Source organism: Chiloscyllium punctatum, chromosome 19 (genome assembly GCF_047496795.1).
Source record: "Chiloscyllium punctatum isolate Juve2018m chromosome 19, sChiPun1.3, whole genome shotgun sequence".
NCBI lineage: Eukaryota > Metazoa > Chordata > Chondrichthyes > Orectolobiformes > Hemiscylliidae > Chiloscyllium > Chiloscyllium punctatum.
In genome coordinates this window covers 46,770,366-46,796,937 of record NC_092757.1, presented here as the reverse complement: position 1 = coordinate 46,796,937, position 26,572 = coordinate 46,770,366, and the positions used below count along the sequence as shown (strand labels likewise).

Here is a 26,572-nt window from a genome sequence, read left to right as displayed (position 1 = left end):
CTAATCCCTCCCTGCCCTACCTTTCAAAATTGCACTTTCAAAGGTAATCCAGGTACATTATCACCTGAACAATGGCTGCAATATTTCCTTGCACATAAACTCATCCCCTTGCAATAAAGGCCATTTACCTTTCGAATAGTTTGAAGCATCTGCACGCTAATTTTGTTTCTACAGACCAAAGCCACCTCCAGCAATGCAGAAACTTTCAGCCTTTAAAACAAGTTTTTTTTTCCCACCACCAGCCTTAAATTTCCTCTCATTATCTTCCACTTCTTCCTCATTCTCCACTTACTCAACTGGTTCATATCCTTTTTTGCCTCTGTACCTTCCTCATATTACATTACCACCACATTACATCCACGCGCTTGAATATTTGTTCTTGGCATCTCCATCTTAGTCATTGTCATAAATTGTAAATAGCTGAGGCCCGAGCACTGATTCTTGCAACACCACACGTGCTACAGCCTGCCAACTTGGAAATGACTCACTTATCCCTGCTCTCTGCTTTCTGTCTGTTAACCAGTACTCTATCCATGCAAATTAAAAATTAGCTCAGTCTCATGAACTCTTATTTTGTATGATAACCTTTTATGTGGCACGTTATTAAATGCTTTTTGAAAATGCATACATTGTATATCCATTGGTTCCCACATATCTATCTGACTAGATAAACTCCTCAGAAAAATTGTTAAACATGATTTCCCTTTTATAATAGATTCCAGTTCTTTAGTTTTAGTAAATGCTTTGGAATGTGCAAAGATTGACGGTGGAGAGAAAAATAAGGTTATTGTTGATTGGTTCTATTTTTTTTAAACATGAAATTAAGGCAAGACAGATTGATGCTTGCTTTTCTAGATCATTTATTATATATTCATACTTGGATTGTTAGAGAATGGGTCCAGAGATATTTCAAACAGGAAAATATACAGATCGGCAGAAGAATCCAGGGTCAAGAGGATAGGGAATGGCAGTGAATTTAATTTGATTTGCTGTTACATTAAACACACAGGGCTGTGTTGTCCCTCATCCTAATGGATCCCAAGCAGTAGTTTGTAAGATGAATGCACGATGGAAGCCCCTTTCCCAAAGTGTAGGGTGTAGTTAACATACCTTATAAAGCTAGCAGAGTGAAAAGAGCTGGACCATTTTAAATTCTTTCCCTCTGTTTTTGAGAAAAAAAGCACAAAAGCGTTCCAGGAAAACACGATGAATTTGCTATTAATAGTGATGCAGGTTTGTGCCTGCTTTGCTGTGGGTAATGAGTTTGATTTGCATTGGAACAATTTTCTGCCAGCCTTCCATATGTTGTGAAAGGTGCAATGAATTTCCACTTGAGAAAAAAAATCCCACCCTAATTTTTATTTATAAATGTATAAAAAGAAGCCAACCTCTCCAAGTGATTCGTGGAATATTTTCTACATTCCATTTTTTAACCCTGCTTCATAAAAGGAAGTTGAATAAAGCTTATTTTTAAGAATTCACTCTCACGATATGGGCATCGCTATGTAAGCCAACATTTATTGCCCATCCCTAGTTGCTGTGGGGCTAGAGTCACACGTAGGCCAGACCAGGTAAGGATGGCATTTTCCTTCCCTCGAGGCATTAGTGAATCAGATGAGTTTCTTTCCTGATAATCTACAATGGATTTGTGGTCATCATTAGACTCTTAATTCAAAATTTTTATTGAATTCATATTCCACCATCTGCCTTGGTGGGATTTCAACCCATGTCCCTACAACATTACCTGTGTCTGTGGATTATCAGTCCAGCAATCATACCACTTGACCTTTGCCTCCCCATTGGGAGCAATCCAATGGGGAATATAAATTTTTATACAGTTTTTAAAAAAATTTTAAATTGCTGTTTTATGCAGTCTCTTGATTGCTGTCCTTCTCTTATTCCTAATCACTGAACTTGTACAAGTCGGACCCTGATTTGAAAAAAAACTGCTGTCTTTCTCCTGCCCCCCTCTGTTGACTGTCAAACTGGAGGATTGAAAATGTTCTGTGATCGAGTGGTGGGCCTGGTGTGGCATCTCATCCCAATTTTCACACACACTTGGAAGCCCCTCAGCCTTTGCTTGCCATGTGACACAGGCGCCATGGTGAAGAACAATCAATCCATTCCTTACTGCTATCTACCTTTTGGCAAATCGAGTTATTTGGTCATTCTTTTACTTGCAATGTTTTAGTCAAAGGCTGAGCACGTCCTGCCAGTCTTTTCTTTCTAAACTCATTTTTTTGGCAGATGAGCGTTGCTGGTATGGCAATTTATTGCCTGTCCCTGCAGTCCATGTGTGGAAACATCTGCAGTGTTATTAGATTGGGAGAGAGTTCCAGGGAATTTATCGAGTTGATCAATGCCTTCCAAACGAAGATTCTTTTAGCCTGACACATTGATGAATTATTTTGATATCTAATCCAACAGTGCTTGAGCACCTTATTTTACTATTAAATGTCTCCTAGATATTTTTGCATGTAATTGAGAGAAACCCAGAACTGTTTGATTCAGCTGCAGCTGAGGAACATTTCCTGTTTGGTAATATAATGTGGCCTGCTTCTATTAAATGTGAATATGGTGTTTACCAGAAACCAAGCTTCCAATCCTAAAATAGGTCCATGAATTTCAGAGCTCTACTCTGAATTTACAGGAATGAGAGGTGATCTAATCCAAACATACAGGATTCTTAAGGAGCTTGACAGGGTAAATGCTGAGAAGATGTTTTCCCTCTTAGGAGAGTTTAGGACCAAGGGTATAGTCTTGGAATAAAGGGGCTTCTATTTAAGACTGAGAAAAGGAGGTATTTCCTTTCTGACAGTTGAGTCTTGGGAACTCCTTGCCACAGACCACTTTGAGTGCAAAGTTCTTGTGTATGTTTAAGGCTGAAATAGATTCTTGATCAGTCAGGGAATCAAGGGTTATGGGGTAAGGACAAGAAAGTAGATGTGAGGAACATCTGATCAGGCTCTCGGATCCCGAATGACCTACTCATGTTCCTGTTTCTATTGTTCTTTATACTTAATCTATTTCTAACAACAAATACAGTCTTACTCAAGATTGTTAGTGCTCATTAAAAGTAATGAATATGGTTTGAAATTCTAATCTGGAAATCCACTATATAATTCCTATTCAGCTTTCAGCTCTTGTTAACCAAATTGTAATTTAATCTACTGGTCTAATAATATTGCAATTTAGGCTGGTGGAAGAGACTTAACATAGAAAGGTAAAACTGAGTATTGGGATCTGCTGTAACAACTCTGAGCTATAGGTGATGCTGTTGGTGTGCCAAAACTGGAGCACTTAATCCAGAAGCATAAATTGCATTCTGTTCTTGAGGGACCAGTAGATTAGCTACTTACAATGAACTGTATGCTCAGTCAGAAAACAATCTGTTATTAGCAATACACATTGTCTCTTAACTTTGTTAATCCACATTTCCTATTTCTGTAGTTACAAGTGGAGGTACTACAGGTTTCACTGAAGAGATGGCTGAAGTGTATGGATTAGCTGAAGGAATGAAGACGTGGATAGTAAGTTTCATAACAGGTGACATTTTCCTTCACCTAATTTATGTGTGCCTCTTTCCTTTTCGAGTAGTACAGCTGAGGTTATATAGTGGATGTACTTCATTTTCAAAGAGCCTTGATAAGCCAAGTTAGGTGATCTAAATAGCCATATGAACTGTCTGTAAAATGAAACAGTCAAGATTAAAGGCTGCAATGCAGACTTGTGAAAGGTGGGAAGTAATGTTCTGAATGGATCAGGACCCGGAATCAGAAAAAAAAAGTGCTATCATTGGCACTGAGGAAAACTGTGATAAACTCTAGGATATTAATGATTTTGCAGATTGGCCATGTAGGTGGCAAATTAATTTCTGTGTACTAAAGGGTGAGATGATACACTTTGGTTGGAGAAATAGAGAGATTACATACTGATTGGAAAATGGATTCATGGACAAGGCGATCAGCATTTACAAAGACCATAAGCATTTACTAATTAATAAAAACACACAGGACGTCAACAAGATCATAAATACAAAAAAAGCACTGGGATTCATTGCTGTAGGAGTAAAATTGAAAAACAGGTAAGTTGTTTTGAACTTGCTTTGAGCATTGGTTTAACCACACTTGAGTGCTGGCCTCCATTTTACCGACATAATACAGTAGCATTGGAGAGGTGCACAGAGGATCACAAGTACTATCAACTTGCCATGATCATAACTGTTGGGAAAGGATAAACAGATTGGGATTAGAACAGAAAGGAGAAGTAGAAGGGCTGAGGTTAAAAGGTGAACTGATTAAGATTAAATTTTTTTTAGATTAGATTAAATTCCCTACAGTGTGGAAACAGGCCCTTTGGCCCAACCAGCCCACCATGACCTTCCGAAAAGTAACCCACCCAGGCCCATTTCCTTCTGACCTAATACTATCGGGCAACTTAACATGGCCAATTCACATGACCTGCACATCTTTGGACTGTGGGAGGAAACCGGAGCACCTGGAGGAAACCCATGCAGACACGGGGAGAATGTGCAAACTCCACACAGACAGTCACTCAAGGCTGGAATCAAACCTGGGACCCTGGTACTGTGAGGCAGCAGTGCTAACCACAGCCACCGTGCTGCCCCAAAGGTCTTAAAAATTGAGGAGATTAATAGTGAAGATACTCCTACTTTAAGGAAACATAATCATTATCTTATATAGACAGTGGTCATTATAAATCGTGGTGAGATTAAACTTGACCCAGGAAGTGGTTAAAATGTGAATTTCTCAAACACAAGCAGCGGTTGAGATGAATAACATGGATGATTTTAAAGAGAAGGTACATGCACAAGGTAGAAATCAATGGAATGGTTGCTGGGTAGGGTTAGACAGAAGAGGATGAAAAGGTTTGTGCAGGACATATGCACTTGCATAGAGCAATAGGACCGAAAGGGTTCTCTGCTCTGTGTCCCACATAATTGTATTTCTGTGCTAAGTTTAGAGAAGTGAAATAATTACAGAATAATTGGACAGTGGACAAGAGAACAATCTTAAAGGCTTCTCTTTGGTCCTCATTAAAGGTCTTTGTAAGAAATCTTTTTCTGTGAAACCTAGGGAATTTAGAGGAGAGGAACAGATGATGTAAGTACAATGTGGGCATGTATCCAGCACTTCAGACCCCCGCCCATTATGGGAGCGTATACATTTTGAAATGTCACATTGGTTAACAGGGATTTTCTGTTAAATAAGGCATCTTCTATGCCATTTCTCATGGATATTTTGCAACAGACATGTATCGGCACTATTTCAAAAGATTGAGAAATAATATTGCCACACTGTAGATGTGTGACTGTTAGTTACCTCGCAATGCATTTAGTTACATTAATGTATCAAGAAAAAAAACAGAAACTGTACTTGAGCATTGTTGAAAAAAGTCACAAAGTTTTTCATTTTGCAATTATCAGGACATTCACAGGAAATACCCAAGGGCAAACAACTTTCATATTGTGAGGGAGGAGCTTTCTGATTGGTAGAGATGCTACCATGAAATATGCACCAGTTAATTATGTCTGAAGAAGGGCTTGTGCCCAAAACGTCGATTCTTCTGCTCCTCGGATGCTGCCTGGCCTGCTGTGTCTTTCCAGCACCACATTTTTCAATTATGTCTGACAGTCAACTGTAGATTTTGTTTAATTTTCTAAGCAAGCCAGGTTGATTCTGGTTCAGGCATTGGCCTGAGAATGAACCATAGAATGTCTGTCAGTATTCTGTTGTGTTGAAATAACTGCAATGCATGTACACAGTGTCTAATATTAGAAATGATTCTGCAATTGGACAACATTTGTTTCATAATCCTGAGTGAGAAGAATTAACCTGATGACCTATCCAGTAAGCATGGTGTATTTTTAAGCGCAGGAAGCTTCATGTTTTAACACATTATGTCCTGTTCTTTGCAAACAGACTGGAAATGTACACTATTGAACCTTTTTTAACGTGGTAAAATAGGTGACAGCCATTTTCTGGTTTGTTCCTCAGGGGTAATACCTTCACCAATCTGCCATGTTTAAAAATTTAAACAAAGCTTGCCATTTAACTGCCAGCCATCATTTATTGGCTGATTCTCCTGCAATGCCCCCACCAATCAGAATCCACTAGCTAACCAATTGGCATTTTCCTCTCACATGATGTAGATATTGTTTTCCCTTTGATATTTCTTGCACATGATCCTGACGAGCCCAAGATGAAATGCTTCTTCCCAGTAATACTCAAATTGTGTGCTACCAAATAACTGCACAATATAATTTTGGTTTCTTGTTACAGGGCTGACAGTTTCATTGCAGTAGACCTTAATCTGATGTTGTTAGTTATTTGTCTTGAGTTTAAGAGAAACAAATATGATCAGGAGTGGAAGTTAAGTACCTCATTTTAATGATAGATGAATTGAGAAGCAGGATGCTGTTGAATGCCAAGGGCATGTCTTTGCAGTACTTGGTGTTTGAAATGCTCATTGTTTGACACTTGTGCACCATGAATGGTACCTGCCACTCAGACTGTACCAAGGTCAGGAGCTGAGTGCTTCTCGTGAAACCCAGAACTGAACATTAACAAGGAGCAGACTGATGGCATAAAGTGCTGCTTGATGATTATGTTGAAGATTTGACCGCCACTGATTGGGAGAGCTTTCCAAGTTTAAAAGTTTCTTCTATAAGAAAGATGAATAGATCTGAAGGCCAAAACTAGTTGTTTCAGGGCAATATTATTGAGTGACTTATAAACTTCATTGCTGGGCTGACATGTATATTATTTTCTGAAAGTAACTAGATAACTTAGTTCTTGGGTGTATCCATATACCACCCTTAATGCAATAAAATACTGAAGAGTTAGCAAACAAAGTTTGACCCTTAGCCATTCCTGAAGAAAGGTTTATGCCCGAAACGTTGATTCTCCTGTTCCTTGGATGCTGCCTGACCTGCTGCGCTTTCCAGCAACACATTTTCAGCTCTGATCTCCAGCATCTGCAGTCCTCACTTTCTCCCCTTAGCCATATAAACCATATTAACGCAAGTGAGTTAAAGCAAACACCAGTCAAGCGTGGTGACTCGATTATTCTGACTGTATGATCTTGCGTGGATTAATTTTTTTTTCCTTGGTCCCCACCTCTCTCTATCAAGATGGAACGTAAACAGAAATATCTTATGATGCTGAGCGATAAAGAGGTACAAGACGACAGCAAGATGAATCCAGACAGTATCAGTGAGTAAATCTATCCATCAGCTTAAACAAATGAACTCTACTGTGATAATTCCAGTGACTAAATGGTTCTATAACTGCATTGACTTCAGGGTCTGGATAAAGAGACCTGCTGTTGAACATCATGGGCTAATATCCTTGTGATAGAGTCAGGGCTGCATCTTTAAAAAAATATAATGAAGGGTGACATTGTACATGAAAATAAGGACATGGTGAATATGCTAAATAATCACTCTGCATCAGTATAGCCAGTCGATGAAGTGTTCAACCTTCCTACAAAAGGGGCGGCACGGTGGCACAGTGGTTAGCACTGCTGCCTCACAGCGCCAGAGACCCGGGTTCAATTCCCGCCTCAGGTGACTAACTGTGTGGAGTTTGCACATTCTCCCTGTGTCTGCGTGGGTTTCCTCCGGGTGCTCCGGTTTCCTCCCACAGTCCAAAAATGTGCAGGTCAGGTGAATTGGCCACGCTAAATTGCCCGTAGTGGTAGATGTAGGGGTAAATGTAGGAGAAGGGGTATGGGTGGGTGCGCTTCGGCGGGTCGGTGTGGACTTGTTGGGCCGAAGGGCCTGTTTCCACACTGTAAGTAATCTAATCTAAAACTGATATTGAATCGAAGACAGAGACTCGCTCAGATCGATAAAAGCAAAATAACTGTAATGTAGAAAGTAACAAGCAGCAGCAACAGCACCCCACAACCAGAGTTTATTCTTTCACAGGGTTTTAAAGAAAGCAAAGAAATATTACAGATACTGTAAATATAATCTTCTAACTCTCTCTTGTGTAACTTTGGGTTAAAAATTGTGCGCTCCACTATCTAAGGAAGTTGAGAGAAGGAAACGAGAGGATTATAGATCTGGTATCCTGACCTCTCTTATCGTGAAATTGCTGGAGTCTGCAGTTGAGGATGACATGTCTGAATGTAGGAACACTAGTAGGCCATTCAGCCTGTGGGGTCTGTTTCACCATTTACTGAGCTCATGGCTGATCTATGGGCTGACTCTTTGGCCTATATCCCTTAATACCTTTGTTTAACCAAAACAAATCTATCTCAGATTTAAAATTAACAACTGATTCAGCATCCTGTGGTGTTTGTGGAAGTGAGTTCCATACATCTTGTCACCCTTTGTGTAGAGCTGCTTCTGAACATCTCTCTGCAATGGACTGGCTCTAACTCTCAGACTCTGCCCCTGGTTCTAGAATCTCCAACAAGTGGAAATAGGTTATTTTTATTTACCTTGTTTTTTTCTTGTAAATATTTTGAAGACTTCAATCAGATTACCGGTTAATCTTCTAAATTCTAGAGAAAACCAGCTAATTTGTATATTCTCTCCTCCAACATAACCCCTGAAGACCAAGTATCATTCTTGTAAACCTGTATTGTACTCCATCGATGGCCAATGTATCTTTCCTAAAGTGTGCCCAGATCTGCTCTCAGTACTCCAAGTGGGGTCTAACCAAGGTTTTGTAGGACTGCAGTATAATTTCTGCATCTTTGTACTCCAGACCTTGAGATCTAAACCTTCCATTAGCCTTTTTGAGTATTTCTGTGCCTGTTCATGACATTTTAAAGACTGAAGCACCTGAACCCCAAGTCCTTTTGAACATCCATTGTATTTAATTTCACAGCATCTAGAAAATACCCTGATCTATCCTTTTTAAATCCATTACGGATACCCTCATGCTGCTTGCATTGAACTCTGTCTGCCACAGTTTTGCCCATTCACTTTGTGTGTGCAGCCTAAATTTGTGTCATCAGCAAATTTGGATAATGTGAATAATTCTGAATAATTGAGTATGTAACACACTCAATTGGGGATACCACTGGTCACATCCTGCAGCTTTAAGTTTCTACTCATTAACCCCTACTTTGTGTCACCTGTCACTCAGCAATTTCCGAGCAATGACAGTAAACTGCCCTCAATTCTGTGGGCTTTTAGATTAGATTAGATTAGATTCCCTGCAGTGTGGAAACAGGCCCTTTGGTCCAACGCATCCACACCGACCCTTCGAAGAGTAACCCACCCAGACCCATTTCCCTCTGTCGAATGCACCTAACACTATGGGCAATTTAGTATGACCAATTCACCTGACCTGCACATCTTAGGATTGTGGGAGGAAACCCGCGCAGGCGCGGTGAGAAGGTGCAAACTCCACACAGCCAGTCGCCCGAGGCTGGAATCGAACCTGGGTCCTGGCGCTGTGATGCTGCAGTGCCGTCGGGGGATTAGCTCAAATGGTGGCTCGCTCACTTAGCATGCGAGAGGTAGTGGGATCGATGCCCACATTCTCCCATTTGGTTTGTGTCAGGAAGTAATCAAACCTCTTGATCTAACATCTGACACAATGAAGCTGCCTTCTAATTCTGCTCTGTGCTGCACCCAGCACCTGAATGACCCCTGGCTATTTTTGATCTGACCGATGCTCGGCTTTTGCTGTAGCCTGTTATGTGAGGCTTCGTCAAATGCCTTTGGGGCGTCCATAAAGCAACAGCCGTAGACATTCCCCTGTCCACTGCCTTAGTCACCTCTTCAAAACATTCAATGAGGTTTGTTATACATGCTGCTGTCCCTGATTAACTGAAAAAGTTTCAAGGAATTAAGTTATCCCATCTTTAATTATATATGCTAACAATTACACTACCACAAAATCTTGAAGCGTTTATCCCTCAGTAAGTTAGTGGGTGGTAAAATATATTTATATTTGGAAAAGGATGGGCTTATCAGTGATAGGTAACATGGTATTGTGCGGAGGCGATCGTGCCGTACCAACTTAAGAGTTCTTTGAGGAAGTGACCAAGTTGATAGATGAAGGAAGGGCTGTTGATGTCATATACCTGGACTTTAGTAAGGCGTTTGATAAGGTTCCCCATGGTAGGCTAATGGAGAAAGTGAAGTCACATGGTGTGCAGGGTGTTCTAGCTAGATGGGTAAAGAACCGGCTGAGCAACAGGAGACAGAAAGTGGTAGTTGAAGGGAGTTTCTCGAAATAGAGAAAGGTGACCGGTGGTGTTCCACAGGGGTCAGTATTGGGGCCACTGTTGTTGGTGATATACATAAATGATCTGGAAGAGGGCACTGTTGGTCTGATCAGCAAGTTTGCAGATGACACTATGATTGGTGGACTCGCAGAAAGTATCGGGGACTGATAACCAGACTGACAGAAAGCATAGATAAACCTGAGAGTTGGGCGGACAGTTGGCAGATGGAGTTCAATCCAGGCAAATGTGAGGTGATGCATTTTGGGAAGTCTAATTTTTGAATGAACTATCTTGTAAATTAAAGAGCCTTTTGTACCCTGAAGGTGGCTGCACAGGTGGCTAGAGTGGTCAAGAAGGCATATGGTATGTTTGCCTTCATCGGGCGGGGTGTTGAGTATAAGAGCAGGTCATGTTAAAATTGTATAAGACATTGGTTCAGCTGCATTTAGAATACTGTGCACAGTTCTGGGTCATTACCAAAAGGATGTGGACCCTTTGGAGAGGGTGCAGAGAAGATTTGAGGATGTTGCCTGGTATGACAGGTTCTAGCTATGAAGAGAGGCTGAGTAGGTTAGGTTTCATTAGAAAACAGGAGATTGAGGTGGGGCCATATTGAGGTTGACAAAATCATGAAGGGTATAGACAGGGTGGATAGAGATAAGCTTTTTCCCAGGGTGAGTGATTCAATAACAAGAGCTCACGAGTTCACGGTGAGAGATGAAAAGTTTAAGGGTAGATACACGTGACAAGTACTTTACACAGAGGGTGGTAGGTGCCTGGAATGCATTACCAGCAGAGGTGGTAGAGGCAGGCATGGTAGATTCATTTAAGGTGTGTCTGGACAGATGCATGAGTAGGTGGGGAGCAGAGGGATACAGATGCTTAGGAATTGGGAGATAGGTTTAGACAGTGGATTTGGATCGGCTCAGGCTTGGAGGGCCGAAGGACCTGGGCTGTAAATTTTCTTTGTTCTTCTAGCTAATCAGATCCAGTGTCTGTTTTTAAAGAAGAGGTTATGTCTGATAAAACTTTCAGTTTTTAAAGAAGTTATTAACCTTGTGAAAATAGAGGAAATATCTGTAATGTTATCCATGTCTGTAACAGATTGATAGCTAGGTTTGAAGCACATGAAATTAAAAGTAGAGTTCTGATATGGTTAGGAAATTGACTGGGTGGCAGGAGACTGTGTGACAGAATATTGGGCAGGATCTCTTTTTGTCAGGATGTGACTAATAGTGTTCTGCATGGATCTCTGTTGAGTCCTCATCCGTTAACACTATTTATCAACAATTTAAATGCTGGGGTAGCTTGCCACATAGCAGATTTGCCTGTGTTGCAAATATTTGCAATATAAGAAATAACATTTGAAGTTCTTGAGAAAATTTGTTGCTTGGGTCGTAAATGAGGTTAAACGCTAATCCTCGTAAATGAGGTTGTTGACTTGCTCGCTGAGCTGGTAAGCTTGTTTGCAGATCTTTCATTGCCATACTAGGTAACATCATCGGTGAGCCTCTGGTGAAGCGTTGGTGTTCTATCCAGCTTTCTATTTATCTATCTATGCTGGTGTGCTGAGGTGGGTGATATCATTTCCAGTTTTGTTTATTAATGGTTAGTATATGGGCTCTAACTCTACATGTTTGTTAGTGGAGTTCCGGGTTGAGTGCTAGGCTTCCAGGAATTCCGATGCTTGTCTCTGTTTGGTTGTCCAAAGATGGATATGTTGTCCCAGTTGAATTGGTGTCCTCCTTTGTCCATGTATGGACACAAGTGATCGTTGATCATGTCTCTTGGTGGCTAGTTGGTGTTCAATTCTTTAATATCCATAGGTATCCAAAGGAGTAGTGGTCAAATCATTCATAATGAACAGTTTTTAATCTTGTTATTGCTCTGATATGGTAAAAGCAAGAAGTAATTTTTGAAGTGTACTTCATAATTTTTGTTGTTTCCTTTCTCTATTAGTTTTCACCATCCCTTTACTTCACAGCTAAGCAGGGACCATGCTTAATCATTTCTAATAGTGAGGATTTTTAAATACACTAGCCTTACAGTAATCTTGGATCAGTGCAAGATGTCACAGCAAATGTAACCCTTTGCGGTATAATGTTCCAGATTGGTTGTGAAGTCAAGTTGTGTTTCTGTGCGTCATTTAGTTTTGTGCTTGCTAAGGTCTTTTTTTGAGTAAAATTCAACATGTTTAATAAAATATTAAATAAGTGTTTTAATAAAATATTTAGTCAGTTAGATTTGTTTGTGGAATAAGTTATCTTTTGTCTGTGCATGAGGATGATATTCAGAAATAGATTTTTGATGTGGTGTAAAATTTTTGTTAGTTTGTAATCTACTTCAAAGAACTGCATTTTTATAAATTCTGTTTTTATTTTAATTATTGCTGTAAATTTAAAGATGCAAATAAAGTTTTATTTTTAAACTTACACTTGTAGATGAAAACTGGATTGAAAAGAGCTTTTTGCTACTAAAGTTTTCACCTTTCCCAACAAAAATTGCTGGATCTTCATCTGATTTTAAGAGGATTGATATTTTGCAAGAACAGAATGAGGTTTTGGCCAGGGCCACCGATTCACCAGCACAGCATGTTACTTCTGAGTCCACGGTGTCCCAGGATCTTGGTGCATCATCACAGAACACAGCGGCAGAAAAGCCCCAACAAGCAATCCCGGATACCACAGCTCCAAGGGATGATCTTGATAATACTGTTCCACCCCAAAATGAGAGTCCCGCTTCTTCAGTGAGCACAACGCCCAGTGAGAACTTTGTTTCTCCTTATGTTGATCTTCCTTCCCCATTCAGCTCAAAAGCCAAGCCTGCTTTCGGTAAAGGTCGACTTCGGCTACTTTCACTCAGGTCCATGGAGGAATTTAAAATGGTCCTCGTCCAAGACAAATATCCAATTTTGAAGAACATTTTAGATTTCATGAAAGATTCCAACATTTCTTCTGAAAGGTAAGAGGGATAGGTCTTTATATGTTCAACCAAAGGACCTTGTATGAAGATAGATTGGGGAGGTTTAGAACTGCTCGCCTTGGAGAAGAGAAAATTGAGAGTTAATCTGGAAATGGTACTTCCAGTAATGAAGATTAATTACACTCCCGAAAGAATCCAGAATGATTTAAAGTAACTGGATAAAGAAGTAAAATAAATGAGTGAAAACTTGCTCATGCAGAGAGTTGTTAAGGTTTGGTGTGCACTGCCTGAGTGTGTGGTGGAGGCAGGTTCAATCCCGGCACTCAAAAAGCACACGCAGAGAGCAGTGCGTGTATGGAATGATACGCTAGAGGAGGTGGTGAAGACTGGTACAGATACAGCATTTAAAAGGCATCTGGATGGGTACATGAATATGATATGGGCCAAATGCTGGCAGATGGGACCAGATTACTGTAGAATACCTGGTTGGCACAGGCGAGTTGGACTGAAGCACTGTTTCCGTGCTGTACAGCTCTATGACTCTAAACGAAGTTACTGTTTTTTTGAAAAGGAAGATTGTGCAGGTTTACAGGGAGAGAGCGGGTGAATAACACAAAATAAGGTTCATTCGCATTTCAAGGAGAATGTCAGTAGGTAATTTAGTGGTTAAGCGGGAAAATAGAAGGAAATATAAACTGAAACTGATGTTTTTTCTCTTTTAATCTAAACTTAATTTAGCAACCCACAGGTGCAGTATAATAATGCTGCTTTGAGAGATTGTACTCAGGTGGTCTTTCAGAAGCAGTCATTACAGGGGCTGGAGGGGGAGAAGACAGATGGAAGAAAGGGAGATAATTAGCAGTTTCATGGTAGCTTTGGTCATAAGATCAAACTGCTGGGGAGAGCTGCCTGTGTTTTTATGACTGTGCCCACTTCCAGATATAAATTAGATACTAAGGATAAGAGATTATGTTTGAGACGCAATACAAACTCTGATTTGCAAATGTTAATTTGACCGCAAACTTGAATGCTGTTGGCCAATAGTAACTTGCATTCATGAGCAGTTCAATGTGATAAAGCCAGCTAATTGTTGAGAATAAGCTGAAACTGTTCTAGAGGTTTGTTGATTTAGAGGATATTAGATTCTTACATTGAAGAAAGAAGCCACTTTAACTCGTCATGCCTGTATTGGCTCTTTGTAAAAGCTATCCAACTAGAGAAGTGATTGAACTTGTAACTTGAGTCCCACTGAATTCCAATGTGACAAAAATTGAAGATCTGGGTTGATCACTGCTGTCTTGGTCACCATTAGGTTTTGATGTGCCAGCAGATCTTTGAGGTCTTTTATTTTTATATGAGACTTTTAATGTACAAATGGAATGTTGAAGATATGGGTTTCACGTGATGCATGCTGTCACTCAGCCACACTGAGGAAGAACCTCATGGGGATGCACCAATCAGAGATCAAATACCCATTGCGCAGTCAGGAAGGAGTGATTTGAGAGGATCACAAGCTATTCAGCAACGAGTGGGGCAGACACTGCCTTGGAACTAGATGGTGCACTACATCATATTTGATCCAATGAATTGTTACAGTTGTAAAAAAGTGTTGTGCTGTACACCATATTTACATTCTTTTGTGTTCAACTTGGCCAATATTTATGTGTGTTCACACTACATGAGGATGGCAATGGAGCAAGCATTCTGTCCTGGTATTAGGTGTACAGTGATCTATGCTGAGTGAGAACAGTGAAGCACTTTGTACTGACAAAAAGCAGCTTCAATCATAACAATAGAAATCCTTTGTAGTGTCTTACAGGTTTTGTCTATGAGGAAGGCACAGGCCAAGAGCATCACTGATGTTCTGCATGCAGTCACTGAATGCCTACAATCACTTGGGCAACCTCATATCTTCCAGATCTTCTGCATTCTCTTTTTACAGGAAGTATTAGCCTGCCAGAAGGAATTGACCAGGTAAGCAACTAAACTTGACCTTTTGAACTTAAACCATATCTCACAATGATTAAGCAACCAAAAACGTGATTTCTAATTTAAAGCATTTGGGATGTTTTCATTGCAGGCATGGTTATTTATCTTGAGGGGTCCCATCGGATGATATGCTATTTATTAACAAATTGTCAGTGTTGTTTATCTGTATTTTTTATTTGCTGTTGAGTAAATATAGACTTTGTATGATTTACTTTGGAATTTTTATCAGAAACAAGATGGTAGGTGCAGAGGATCAATGCTTTGCATCTTCCTATCTTCCTTGTTCTTTAAAGTCACTGTAATGCATTTTTAAGAATAGTAACTATATTGTTACGGTAGTTGAAGAAAGATTATCCCCCCTCATGGAGTAATCCAGAGCATTAGAGGCCTTAGTTTAAAATTAGAGCTAGGAATGGTAGAGTGTACTTTACCCAAAGGGCTACGGAAATCTGGAACAATTGCCTTCAAAGGAAATTCAAGATCACTTGAAAGTTTCAAAGCTGACATCAATCGATATTTGTAACTGAAAACAATTCAGGTATGTGACATCAGTGCAGGTAAATTACATGTTATAGGTTCGTTTTCTAATTGAGTGACAGAACAGGCTCCAGGATCTGAGCATCAATCGTAGATTGGTTGGGCACCGCAAGAGACCATTCCCTTTGAAGAGCATCTTGACTACTACTACTTCTCCACATTTTCTCCATATCCCAACATTTGTACTCCTTTCATGTGCTTTGTCAATTCCCTTTTAAAAGCTGCAATTAAATCTGTGTCCACTACACTCTGAGCTACTATATACCAGAATCTAACCACTTACTGTATTTTTTAAAAAATGCTTCTAACCTCTTTTGGTTCTTGACATTTCTGCTAACTGGAGCAGTTTCTCTCTACCTAGTTAAAAATCTCACAACTCCAAGTTATAATCCAACAGGTTTATTTGGAAGCATTAGCTTTCAAAGTACTGCTGCTTCATCAGGTGGTTATAAACCAAGAAGGTTGTTGATTTAAAGGATATTAGATTCCTACACTGAAGAAAGAAGCCATTTTAACTCGTCATGCCTGATGAAGGAGCAGCGCTCTGAAAGCTAGTGCTTCCAAATAAACCTGTTGTACTACAACCTGGTGTTGCGTGATTTTTAACTTTCTACACCCCAGTCCAACACCGGCATCTCTAACTCATCTCTCTACCTACTCTGTCACGAATCCATGTGTCAGGAAGAACTCTATCAAATTGCCTTTTAATTCTATCCGTGCTAAGGAGAGCTGAAGTCTGACATCCCTGGGACCATTCTTTTTCTGTCTTCTGTAGAAAGCGTTCATAATTGAGTCTGAACCAGTGTTTAGTAAGTGTTCATTAGCACTTCCTTGCTAGTTTAATCCATGTCTGTATAAAGCCCGGGGACTTGCGTACCTCTGTAAGCACTTTCTCGAGTTGCCCTGCTGCCTTCATAGCTTTGTATATACAAGCTTCCATGTTCCTCTGCTTCATCCCCTTTTTGAAATTTGTCTATTCTTAGACTGTTGTAATTGAAGCAAAAGGAGACCATAATGAAAATATAAGAATCATGACACTAGAATAAGCTTCCTTGATGACTCTGCTTTGACATCTTAAAACATTGGAGAAAGTGAGGACTGCAGATGCTGGAGATCAGTTTCAAAGAACATTTCTGAGAACACCTCTGGGACACCTGCACCAACCAACCCAACTGCCCCGTGGCGGGACACTTTAACTCCCCCTCCCACTCCACCAAGGACATGCAGATCCTTGGCCTCCTCCATCGCCAGACCATGGCAACACAACGCCTGGAGGAAGAGCGCCTCATCTTCCGCCTAGGAACCCTCCAACCACAAGGGATGAATGTAGATTTCTCCAGCTTCCTCATTTCCCCTCCCCCCCCCCCCCCCCCCCCCACCTTATCCCAGTCCCAACCCTCGGACTTAGCACCGCCTTGACCTGCAATCTTCTTCCTGACCTCTCCGCCCCCACCCCTCTCCAGCCTATCACCCTCACCTTAACCTCCTTCCACCTACTGCATTCCAACGCCCCTCCTCCCTACCTTTTATCTTAGCCTGCTTGGCACACTTTCCTCATTCCTGAAGAAGGGCTCCTGCCTGAAACGTCGATTCTCCTGATCCTTGGATGCTGCCTGACCTGCTGCGCTTTTCCAGCAACACATTTTTCAGCATCTTAAAACATTGCTGATTTCACTGCCAGACACTGTGCTGTCTTTGTAAATAACTTCCTGTTGTGGCAGTTGGAGTGCTTTAGGTTACACAAGCAGATGGCCTTGTATTCACATGCAGGCAACCAATATTAAGCATATATTAGACTCTTCACATGATTTAGCTCTAGGATGCTGTTGTCTTTAAGTGTCTGCTTTTCATTGTGGGAATCATGTTATTACCTGTTGGCAGTTCAGTTAACTATAGGAATGTATCATTTGAGCCCAGTTTCGTCCTTGACAGATGCATATTCTGAAGGTTTTCCAGGCACTAGAGGGTAAGAGACTGGTGGGGTACTGGAAACCTGCTTTTATCGCCCCCATTCATTGCTTTGTTTCAGCTGAGGAATAATGTATCCAACAAGCATGTATTTACTGAGCCACTGCAATTGGCTAGCAAGGCACAGGCTGGAAATTGAATGTGCATCTTCTGATTTCTTTGCACATTGCTTTCACTCACTCCAGCCAAAGTAAATACACCATGGGCCATGCATTGGAAGTTATTTTTATTTGTAGTTAGTTGTCACATATGTACTTATGCCACCCATTGATGTAAAAGCCATTTTATAGTGACTGTGTTTTGTTTCGATTTGATTCAGAATAGTCCTTGTACTTTATATAAGCAAGTTACCAATTTTTTGATAGTGCTGAGTACTCATACAGATAGTGACCATGTGTGGGGTGTGTGTGTGTGTAAGAGAGGCGGCAGATGGAGTTGGCGGCCAAAGAAGCTTGCCTTTTCTATGCATTTTATTATAAGCATTTTGTTAAAAATCTAATAAAGTTGCCATTCATTATTTCTCAGCCAAATGTGCTTAACCCCCTTTCTCTTTTCCTGATGTCACACATCATTCAATGCAATATTGTACACTGTTTTCTCTGGAGATACATGCCTTGGGGAAGGTGGAAGTAAATAACAAGGATGAAAAGAAAAGAGAAGGACATTTTAAGTGCTTTCCCCTCGAAGTGAGATTTTGGTTTGGTTTAGCGTGACCTGTTAGTAAAATCATGAAGTATTTTCAAATATAAAAATTTATTGGAGAATTTGGAGTCTGAAGTCTAGTGAAACAAAATTAATTGTTAAATATTGTCAACTCCACACTTAAAAAAAAATCATTGATTCTGGAATTCCTTTGATGCTAAAAGGGAAAGTAAATGATAGGAATATGACAGACCTAGATTGGATTAATGAGTTTCTTATCACTGTACTGTCATGTCTGAGCCAGTGAATTGCTATATCAGCAAGCACTTCTATTAACACCCTATGGCAGTGTATCCTGAACTCTGACTCTGTGTGACCCCGGTTTGAGGCTTGGAAATTGTTGTAACCCATGATTGAGAGCTGTTTTAACTTGGTTAGAGTGTGGCATTGGCAATTGCTGCCTCTGAGCTCTTAACCCCACTTGAGGTCCTGGTATCCACCTTGGGAAGTCCTGCCCTCAGATGGAGTTTGTCAGAACCAGGGAATTTGTCAGGTTTAACTTCTAATCCTTTCTCAATGTTTTTTTTTCCTGGTGATTGTAATTGTATAAAGTTCCTCTTTCCCTTTCACGTTTTGATTCAAAATTATTTCAGAGATATCATTTATACCCTCTTCAATGAAGACCGAAGCAAATTCATTTGCTATATTTCTGTTTTCTCTTATTACTTTTCCCAGGCATACACTCCAAGGCGCTACTCTCATTTTCTTAACTTACTCTCTCCATTTTCATCTAGCTGTAGAAACTTTACCTAACTTCCTCTCTCACTCTAATTTCTCCATCTTTATTAACCTTCTAACCATTCTTTATATTCTGTCAAATCTTCTAACTTGGAACTTGAAATTATCAATATTTTCCTTAAGTTTGATACTCTCAAGTTCCTCAGTTGTTCACAGATGCTGCTTCCTGACTGGAATGTATATTAATTAAGTATTTTGAAACAGTTCCTTAAATGCCTGGCACAGCATCTTTCGTGAACTATCCCTTACCTATTTTCCCAGTTCACTTTAGCCAGCTTGATTATCATGCCTTCATAATTGTCCTTAAAGTTAAAAACATTAGTATTAAATCTACTTTTCTCTTCAGACTGAATGTGAATTTCCAAGATGATATGATCACTGCTAACCTTACGATGAGATTATTAATTATTCCTGTCCTTTATGACATTGCCAGTTTCAGCATGCTCTCTCAACTTTTTCTAGTTAATTTATGGAAACTTCCCCAAAATTGGGCCCCCCCCAATTTTGTTTGAAACTCTCTCTGCTATTTTAGCTATACAACTTGCTAGAATATTGAACTTATGTGGTAAAGACTGTCCCAACTGCATACTCTGTACACCAATGCACCAGCAATAACTTTCAAGCCATCCCCAGACAGTGTCAAGCACAGTTCCCATTTACAACTGAAATGTGTAAAGGGTAATATTTGACCCATTGTTGCTTTAAATTGCTTACTGGACATGCGACAAAGCCTTTCCTATCCTTTAAAGGAGAAACACACAATCAGGTTGTGCAACTTGAGCTGTTATTATGACGGAGCTTCCCAACTTAGCAAAGGAAAAATCAGATGAAGATCATCCCAACAGTACAGCTCCCACATTCCCTGGTACTATTGCCAGTCTCTTATGAACCAACATCCACTTCTGTCTCCCCAGTCTTACAGCCCACACTCATTCTCTAATTTTATTTATTGTCAATTTTCTCATGCAGACATCATGACCTCTGACGACCTATTTTTTATTTTAACTGGTAGTTGCTCACACCGACTTTCCTAGTTCCACTTGTGTCAACGGTGTCTATGTGGCAGATCATGTTAACATTGTACAACACATTGGTTCGGCCGCATTTACAAGACTGTGTATAGTTCTGGTCGCCACATTACCAAAAGGATGTGGACACTTTGGAGACGGTGCAGAGAAGGTTTACGAGGATGTTGCCTGGTATGGAAGGTGGTAGCTCTGAAGAGAGGTTGTGTAGGTTAGGATTGTTTTCATTAGAAAAAAGGAGATTGAGGGGGACCTGATTGAGGTCTACAAAATCATGAAGGGTATAGACAGGGTGGATAGAGATCAGCTTTTTCTCAGGGTGAAGGATTCAATAATGAGAGGTGGAAAGTTTCAGGGGATACACGCGGCAAGTACTTCACACAGAGGGTGGTAGGTGCCTGGAGCACATTGCCAGCAGCGGTGGTAGAGACAGGCATGATAGATTCATTTAAGATGCGTCTGGACAGGTGCATGAGTCGTTGGGGACCAGAGGGATACAGGTGCTTAGGAATTGGGCGACAGTTTAGACAGTGGATTTGGATCAGCTCAGGCTTGGAGGGCCGAAGGACCTGTTCCTGGGCTGTAGATTTTCTTTGTTCTTTGTTCTTTGTTCTTTATATCGACTGTGACACTGGGTCATCTTTCTCTGTTGCAGCAATTCGTGATATCAGGAAAGTAGCGTAGCTGAGTGATCTCTCTTATGAAGGACGCTGTATAATTTGTACTGTCTCATCTTAACATTATATTCCTGTTGACTCCCTCCACGTGAATGGCTTCCTTTACCTTCGTACCATGTTCAGTTTGCTCATCCAGCCTGTAGCTCCTGCTTTTGTCCATGCACGTTGTCCCATGTGTCCTTGAACCTGTTGGGCAATTGCAAGGTCTGAGGCTTCTCAACTCCTCCTTGTTCTCCTTACCTGTTCTACTTGTCGATACACCTTCCTGTCCATAACCACTGATTAAATCAGAAGACACTATCCTCAGGGGTGTGATTTCATCCCAGAGAAAAGTGTCCAAGTAACTTCCCCTGCCACTGCACTGCCCATAGTTCAATGTCCAGCTCTGAGCCGAAGCTCCTCAATCTGCTAACCCTCACTACAGACATCATTGCCCTGGATCATACCAGTGTCCAGGCGCTACCATGTTCTGCAGTCATGACACATCATCTGACCTGCCATCCAAATTGAGTTAATTAACTTATTATTTTTGCTTAATTTATATTTTATAAACTCTACAACTCCCAATAGATTTTATTACTTCCAATAAACTTGCCGAATCGAACTTTGCAATTACTAACAAATTACCTGAATCATGAAAGAAAAATGAACAAAGTACTCATCAACTAATCTGTTTCCCTGTGACATTGCACTTTTGATTTTTTTTTTATTTCTCCCAAAGTGATCAGTTCACAGTCTGAGTCCCCAGCTCCAGCCCAGTCCCCAGCTCCAGCCCAGTCCCCAGCTCCAGCCCAGTCCCCAGCTCCAGCCCAGTCCCCAGCTCCAGCCCAGTCCCCAGCTCCAGCCCAGTCCCCAGCTCCAGCCCAGTCCCCAGCTCCAGCCCAGTCCCCAGCTCCAGCCCAGTCCCCAGCTCCAGCCCAGTCCCCAGCTCCAGCCCAGTCCCCAGCTCCAGCCCAGTCCCCAGCCCCAGCCCAGTCCCCAGCCCCAGCCCAGTCCCCAGCCCCAGCCCAGTCCCCAGCCCCAGCCCAGTCCCCAGCCCCAGCCCAGTCCCCAGCCCCAGCCCAGTCCCCAGCCCCAGCCCAGTCCCCAGCCCCAGCCCAGTCCCCAGCCCCAGCCCAGTCCCCAGCCCCAGCCCAGTCCCCAGCCCCAGCCCAGTCCCCAGCCCCAGCCCAGTCCCCAGCCCCAGCCCAGTCCCCAGCCCCAGCCCAGTCCCCAGCCCCAGCCCAGTCCCCAGCCCCAGCCCAGTCCCCAGCCCCAGCCCAGTCCCCAGCCCCAGCCAACTACATTTCAAAGCTCTGCTGCTCTGGGCCATGGGGTGAAAATGGGCCATTTTCAGATTGGCAGGCTGTATCTAATGGGGTGCCACAATGTTTGAGCCCCAGCTACTCAAAATCCACGTGGGTCAGATGTGATCCCATGGCTGAACACTTCAACTCCCCCTCCTACTCTGTCAGGGACATGCAGCTCCTGGCCCGCCTCCATGATCAAAACCTCACCACCCGACGCCTGGAGGAAGAATGCCTCATATTCTGCCTTGGGACCCTGCAACCACACAGGATCAAGGTGGATTTCAGCAGTTTCCTCTGTGTTCCCCTTCCTCCACATTATCCAGTCCCAAGCCTCCAACTTGTCCATCACCTTTCCCATCTTTCCGCTCCACCATCTTCTCCTACCTATCACCTTCATCTACCTGTCACATTCACAGCTACTTTACCCCCAGCCCCAACCTCCCTTTCCATTTATCTCTCAGCCCCCCAGCCCACAAGCCTCATTCCTGATGAAGGGCTTATGCTCGAAACGTCGATTCTCCTGCTCCTCGGATGCTGCCTGACCAGCTGTGCTTTTCCACACACTCCACTCAAATGTATTATTTCCAAATTTACAGATGACATCAAAGTAAATGGAAATGTGAATTATGAGGAAGATATGAAGATACTTCAATGGTTTTTGGGTGTCGCTTTGGTTGCCTGAGTTAATGTTGCAAAGCTTCCTTGAAGTCCTTGTTTATAATGAACTGGTACCGCTTTTCTGATCTCTTAGTAAATAGTACAGTTCGTGCAGTGTGCAGTTATGCTCCTGATCGCAATAATCTGAGAAATCCAAGCTTTCTATTCCAAATGATGGTAAGGACCTCTCTCCACTTGTTTCCAACGTCCAAAAAAAACTTGGATTGGAGCAGTAGCTCTCAAAAGTTTTGGTTTGTAGCATATTTAAGTAAAGCAAAAATTCCAGTGTCAGTGTACCAACCTATTTTCACCAGCCCCCCACCAAAACAATAAATGAAGAGAATGGCTCAGCTTTTTGATGAAATAGCAATGTAGTGATGTCTGATTCCAAGCTGGGCAGCTTCATTCCAGCCCCAGACACCACGTTCAGCCGGATCGTCTTTATTTGCAGCCCCTCAGGTTTTGAAAATCTAATCTCACTGTCTCCTGTAACTGTAACACAAATCTTATTTCATTGTTGCTTGCGTTTATTACAACTTGTTCTGTGCGCTCGGGAGCCTGTCTGCTTGTGAGAAGCTTATGTGAATGGTGGGCATGAGGAGTCTGGTTTATCCCCTTACATGGTCTTGATTGCAAGGTTGTGCATCCGTGACTTGCATTTTGAAGCAGCCCCTGTACCACTGAGAGGACATTAGAAACTCCTGGACTAGAGAGCGAATATTGTGAATATTTTCTGAACTGTAAGAGCATGATCAATCTGCAGAAATATTTTTTACATTTTAGGTTTTAACCTTAGTCTCCAGTTGCAATGGAGATCATATTTGGTACGAGTTTGCGAATAAATATCAGTGCTGTTCTCGTTTTCTTCCTCTCTCACTTTTGCACAGAACTTATTTTCAACTTAGATTTAAACAAAAAAGTGTGATCAGGAAGTTGGAATGAATATTGTTTCCACATTTCACCTCCTAAAGTTAAGCTCATCAAAAACTCTGCTGAACAACTCATGCCAAGTCCTATTCATCCATCACCTCTGTGCCCACTGACCTACACTGGCTTCCTGTTAAGCAGCACCAATTGTAGAAAAAAAAATTCTCATCTTGTTTTCAAATGCCTCCAACACCTCACCCTTTCTCTGTAATATCTTCCAGCCTCACAACCCAACTCCTATATGATGCCTACTTCTATAATTCTGGTCTCTTGTACATCTCCAATTTTCAGTGCAGCTCTGCCTCTGATTGCAAGGCTGTAAACTCTGGAATTCTGTTGCTAGACCTCAATCTATCTCACGTTTGAGATGTTTCTCACTTTGTCCAAATTTTTTGGCACCTGCTTTAAATTTTGTTTTTGGGGCTGGTCGGTTTTATCCCAGAACATTTCTGATTAAATCCTGTTGGACATCTTATTGTGTTAGAGGTGCCATATAAATGATGTAATTGGTCAGTTTAATATGAAGGTAATCTGGAGTTCTTTTTATGATATATAAGTAATGTTTTCTCTGGTGGTTGCAGATGCTCATGTGGCTTTATTAATATATGTTATTTTATCATATAACAACAGTAAAACAGTTTCTAACTCTGTCTTTGTGTCTGCAGCTATCATCAGCAACTGGAGGGCTGTGGTAAGAAGCAATGGAATGATCTGCGGCAGGCTTACTATAATCTTGTACTGCTGCTGGTTAATGCTGTCCGCCACTTTAACTCTGAGAAAGACCGGTAGGTTCTCCGATCGACTCAATACTAAAATTCAATCATTTGTTGTATTTATTCATTTTTTTCCATGTACTTCAGAGCAAGTCAATTGGCCTTTAGAAGAATGTCGGAGCAGAGGGTAGTACTTGCGTGATGCTTCTTTCTGAGCAGCTCTGCATTCTTTACTTGCTGTTGAATTCTCCTGTTTTCTGTGTTCAAATAAGTGAGTGATGCAACCGTTTTTGGTGTCCCCCTTGTCTTGGCTCAAACATTTTTACTTGTTTGTGAATTTTTGGCTGCTGTGCCCCAGGATTTAGGATGTATGCTGCATAAACATAGATCCTCAATTCCTGGAATTTGATGGCTTGAAAATCCCTTTTCTGGGTTTCCTTGCCTCCTTTCCAGACACTTTCCATTCCTTTCAAAATGTTAGTTGGATCCCACTGATGCATGTCATTGGAAAAGTATGCACTTAACCAGAGCTGCAAGATTTGCGAAGCTAAGTGATTTGTTGTTTAATACATTGCCAGCTCTAATCATTGTCAAATAGTACAAATCAGGAAAAAAGCCCCCAGCATATTCTTTAACATTAAGATCCTTAAATCTTTTGAAGATAATTCTTTCTTTCTCCGGTTTTAGCAATGTGCTAGATACAGACCTTAGAATTTGTGCATTTGTCCTAGTCTCATTTCAAACTCAGCATAGAAATAACCTCTTGACCCCAAGTGGTCTGCTGGCCATCACGACCACCTTTTCCTTGTATTCATTTGCAGGGTGTGAATGTCACTGCCAGGGCCAGCATTTATTGCCCAGCCCTAGTTGCCCAGAGGGCAGTTGAGAGTCAACCACATTGCTGTGGGTCTGGAGCCACACGCAAGTCAGACTGGATAAGACTGACAGACTTCCTTCTCTAAAGGACATTAGTGAACTGGGTGGGTTATTTTGATAATTGGCAATGGTTGCATTGTTAGATTCTTTAATTCCAGACACTCTTTATTGAATTCAAGTTCCACATCTTCCATGGCAGGATTTGAACCTGGATCCCCAGAACATTACCTGGATCTCTGGATTAATAGTTTAGCAATAATACCGCTAGGCCATCAGTTCCCGTTTAATTTGTAAATATTTCTTTAGTTTCTCTTTTATGTATCTATCTAGCTTCCCTTTGAAAGCATCCATGTTTGCATCACTCACTTCATGTGGCAGCAGGTTTCACAATGCGGTATGAATAAAGTGGTCCCTCCAGGCGACATCTTTGGATGTTTGGTCACAATTTTAGGTTGATAGCAGTTTCCCCACATGATGGAAACCTCCTCTCTACATTTAGCCTCCCAAACACTTTCACAATTCTGTTAGATTACCTCTTAGTCTTATCTTTTTTTTTGGAGAATAGAGCTTGGGTGTATTCAGTCTTTTCTGACAATCATAACCTCTTAATTCTTGCATCTTAGATCTCTCGCTGACTATATTTGTTACATTATTGGTTTCTAGATTTGTCTTGCAGAGCATATTTCATGTTCTGTCCAGACACGGCAAACAATGACCACTTCAAATCTAGGTTGGCTGAAGGAGAGTTAAGCCCTCGGCAGGTTTAATTTACTGACTGGCTAAAGAACCTAAGAGTTTGTATCTTGAGCACTTTGGATGGAGAGAAGTAAAGTGCAGGCCCATTAGTTGTAATTGTAATGTACTAAAACAACTTAAGACTACTAAGGATGATTTTAGATGTTTAATGGGCATAAAGGTGCGTAAGGGCCTGATGAGATGTATCATGGGCTGCTGTGGGAGGCAAGGGAGGAGATTGCAGGGGCCCTGGTGGAGATATTTAATACTTTACTGGCCACAGCTGGAGTGCCTGATGACTGGAGCATAGCTAATGTGGCTCTATTGTTCAGAATGGCAATAAAGATAGGCCAGACCAGTTACATCGCTGGAAAAATGTTCTGAGGTGCAGGTTTAATCAACACTTGGAAAGGCCGGAATTAATGATCAATAGCCATCATGGATTTGTGAAAGAAGATCCTGTCTGACTAAATTAATTGCATTTATTAAAAAGGTGACTAACCTTATTGATGAGAGTAGGGCAGTTAATGTGGTTTACACGGACTTCAGTAAGATCTTTGACAAGGTCCCACATGGAAGGCTGCTCCAAAAGTTAAGAGCCCAAG

General features: G+C 41.4%; 1 protein-coding gene across 3 annotated transcripts in view; it reads left to right on the top strand.

The window, feature by feature from the left end:
• Positions 1-26,572, top strand: part of zzef1 (zinc finger, ZZ-type with EF hand domain 1) — a 244,983-nt gene that overhangs the window by 120,030 nt on the left and 98,381 nt on the right. For all 3 annotated transcript variants that reach the window (XM_072589324.1, XM_072589320.1, XM_072589323.1), the window contains exons 27-31: positions 3,451-3,530; positions 7,154-7,235; positions 12,654-13,173; positions 14,944-15,108; positions 24,309-24,428. In XM_072589324.1, the coding sequence (XP_072445425.1) occupies positions 3,451-3,530; positions 7,154-7,235; positions 12,654-13,173; positions 14,944-15,108; positions 24,309-24,428 (967 nt within the window). The remainder of the gene's footprint in view (positions 1-3,450; positions 3,531-7,153; positions 7,236-12,653; positions 13,174-14,943; positions 15,109-24,308; positions 24,429-26,572) is intronic.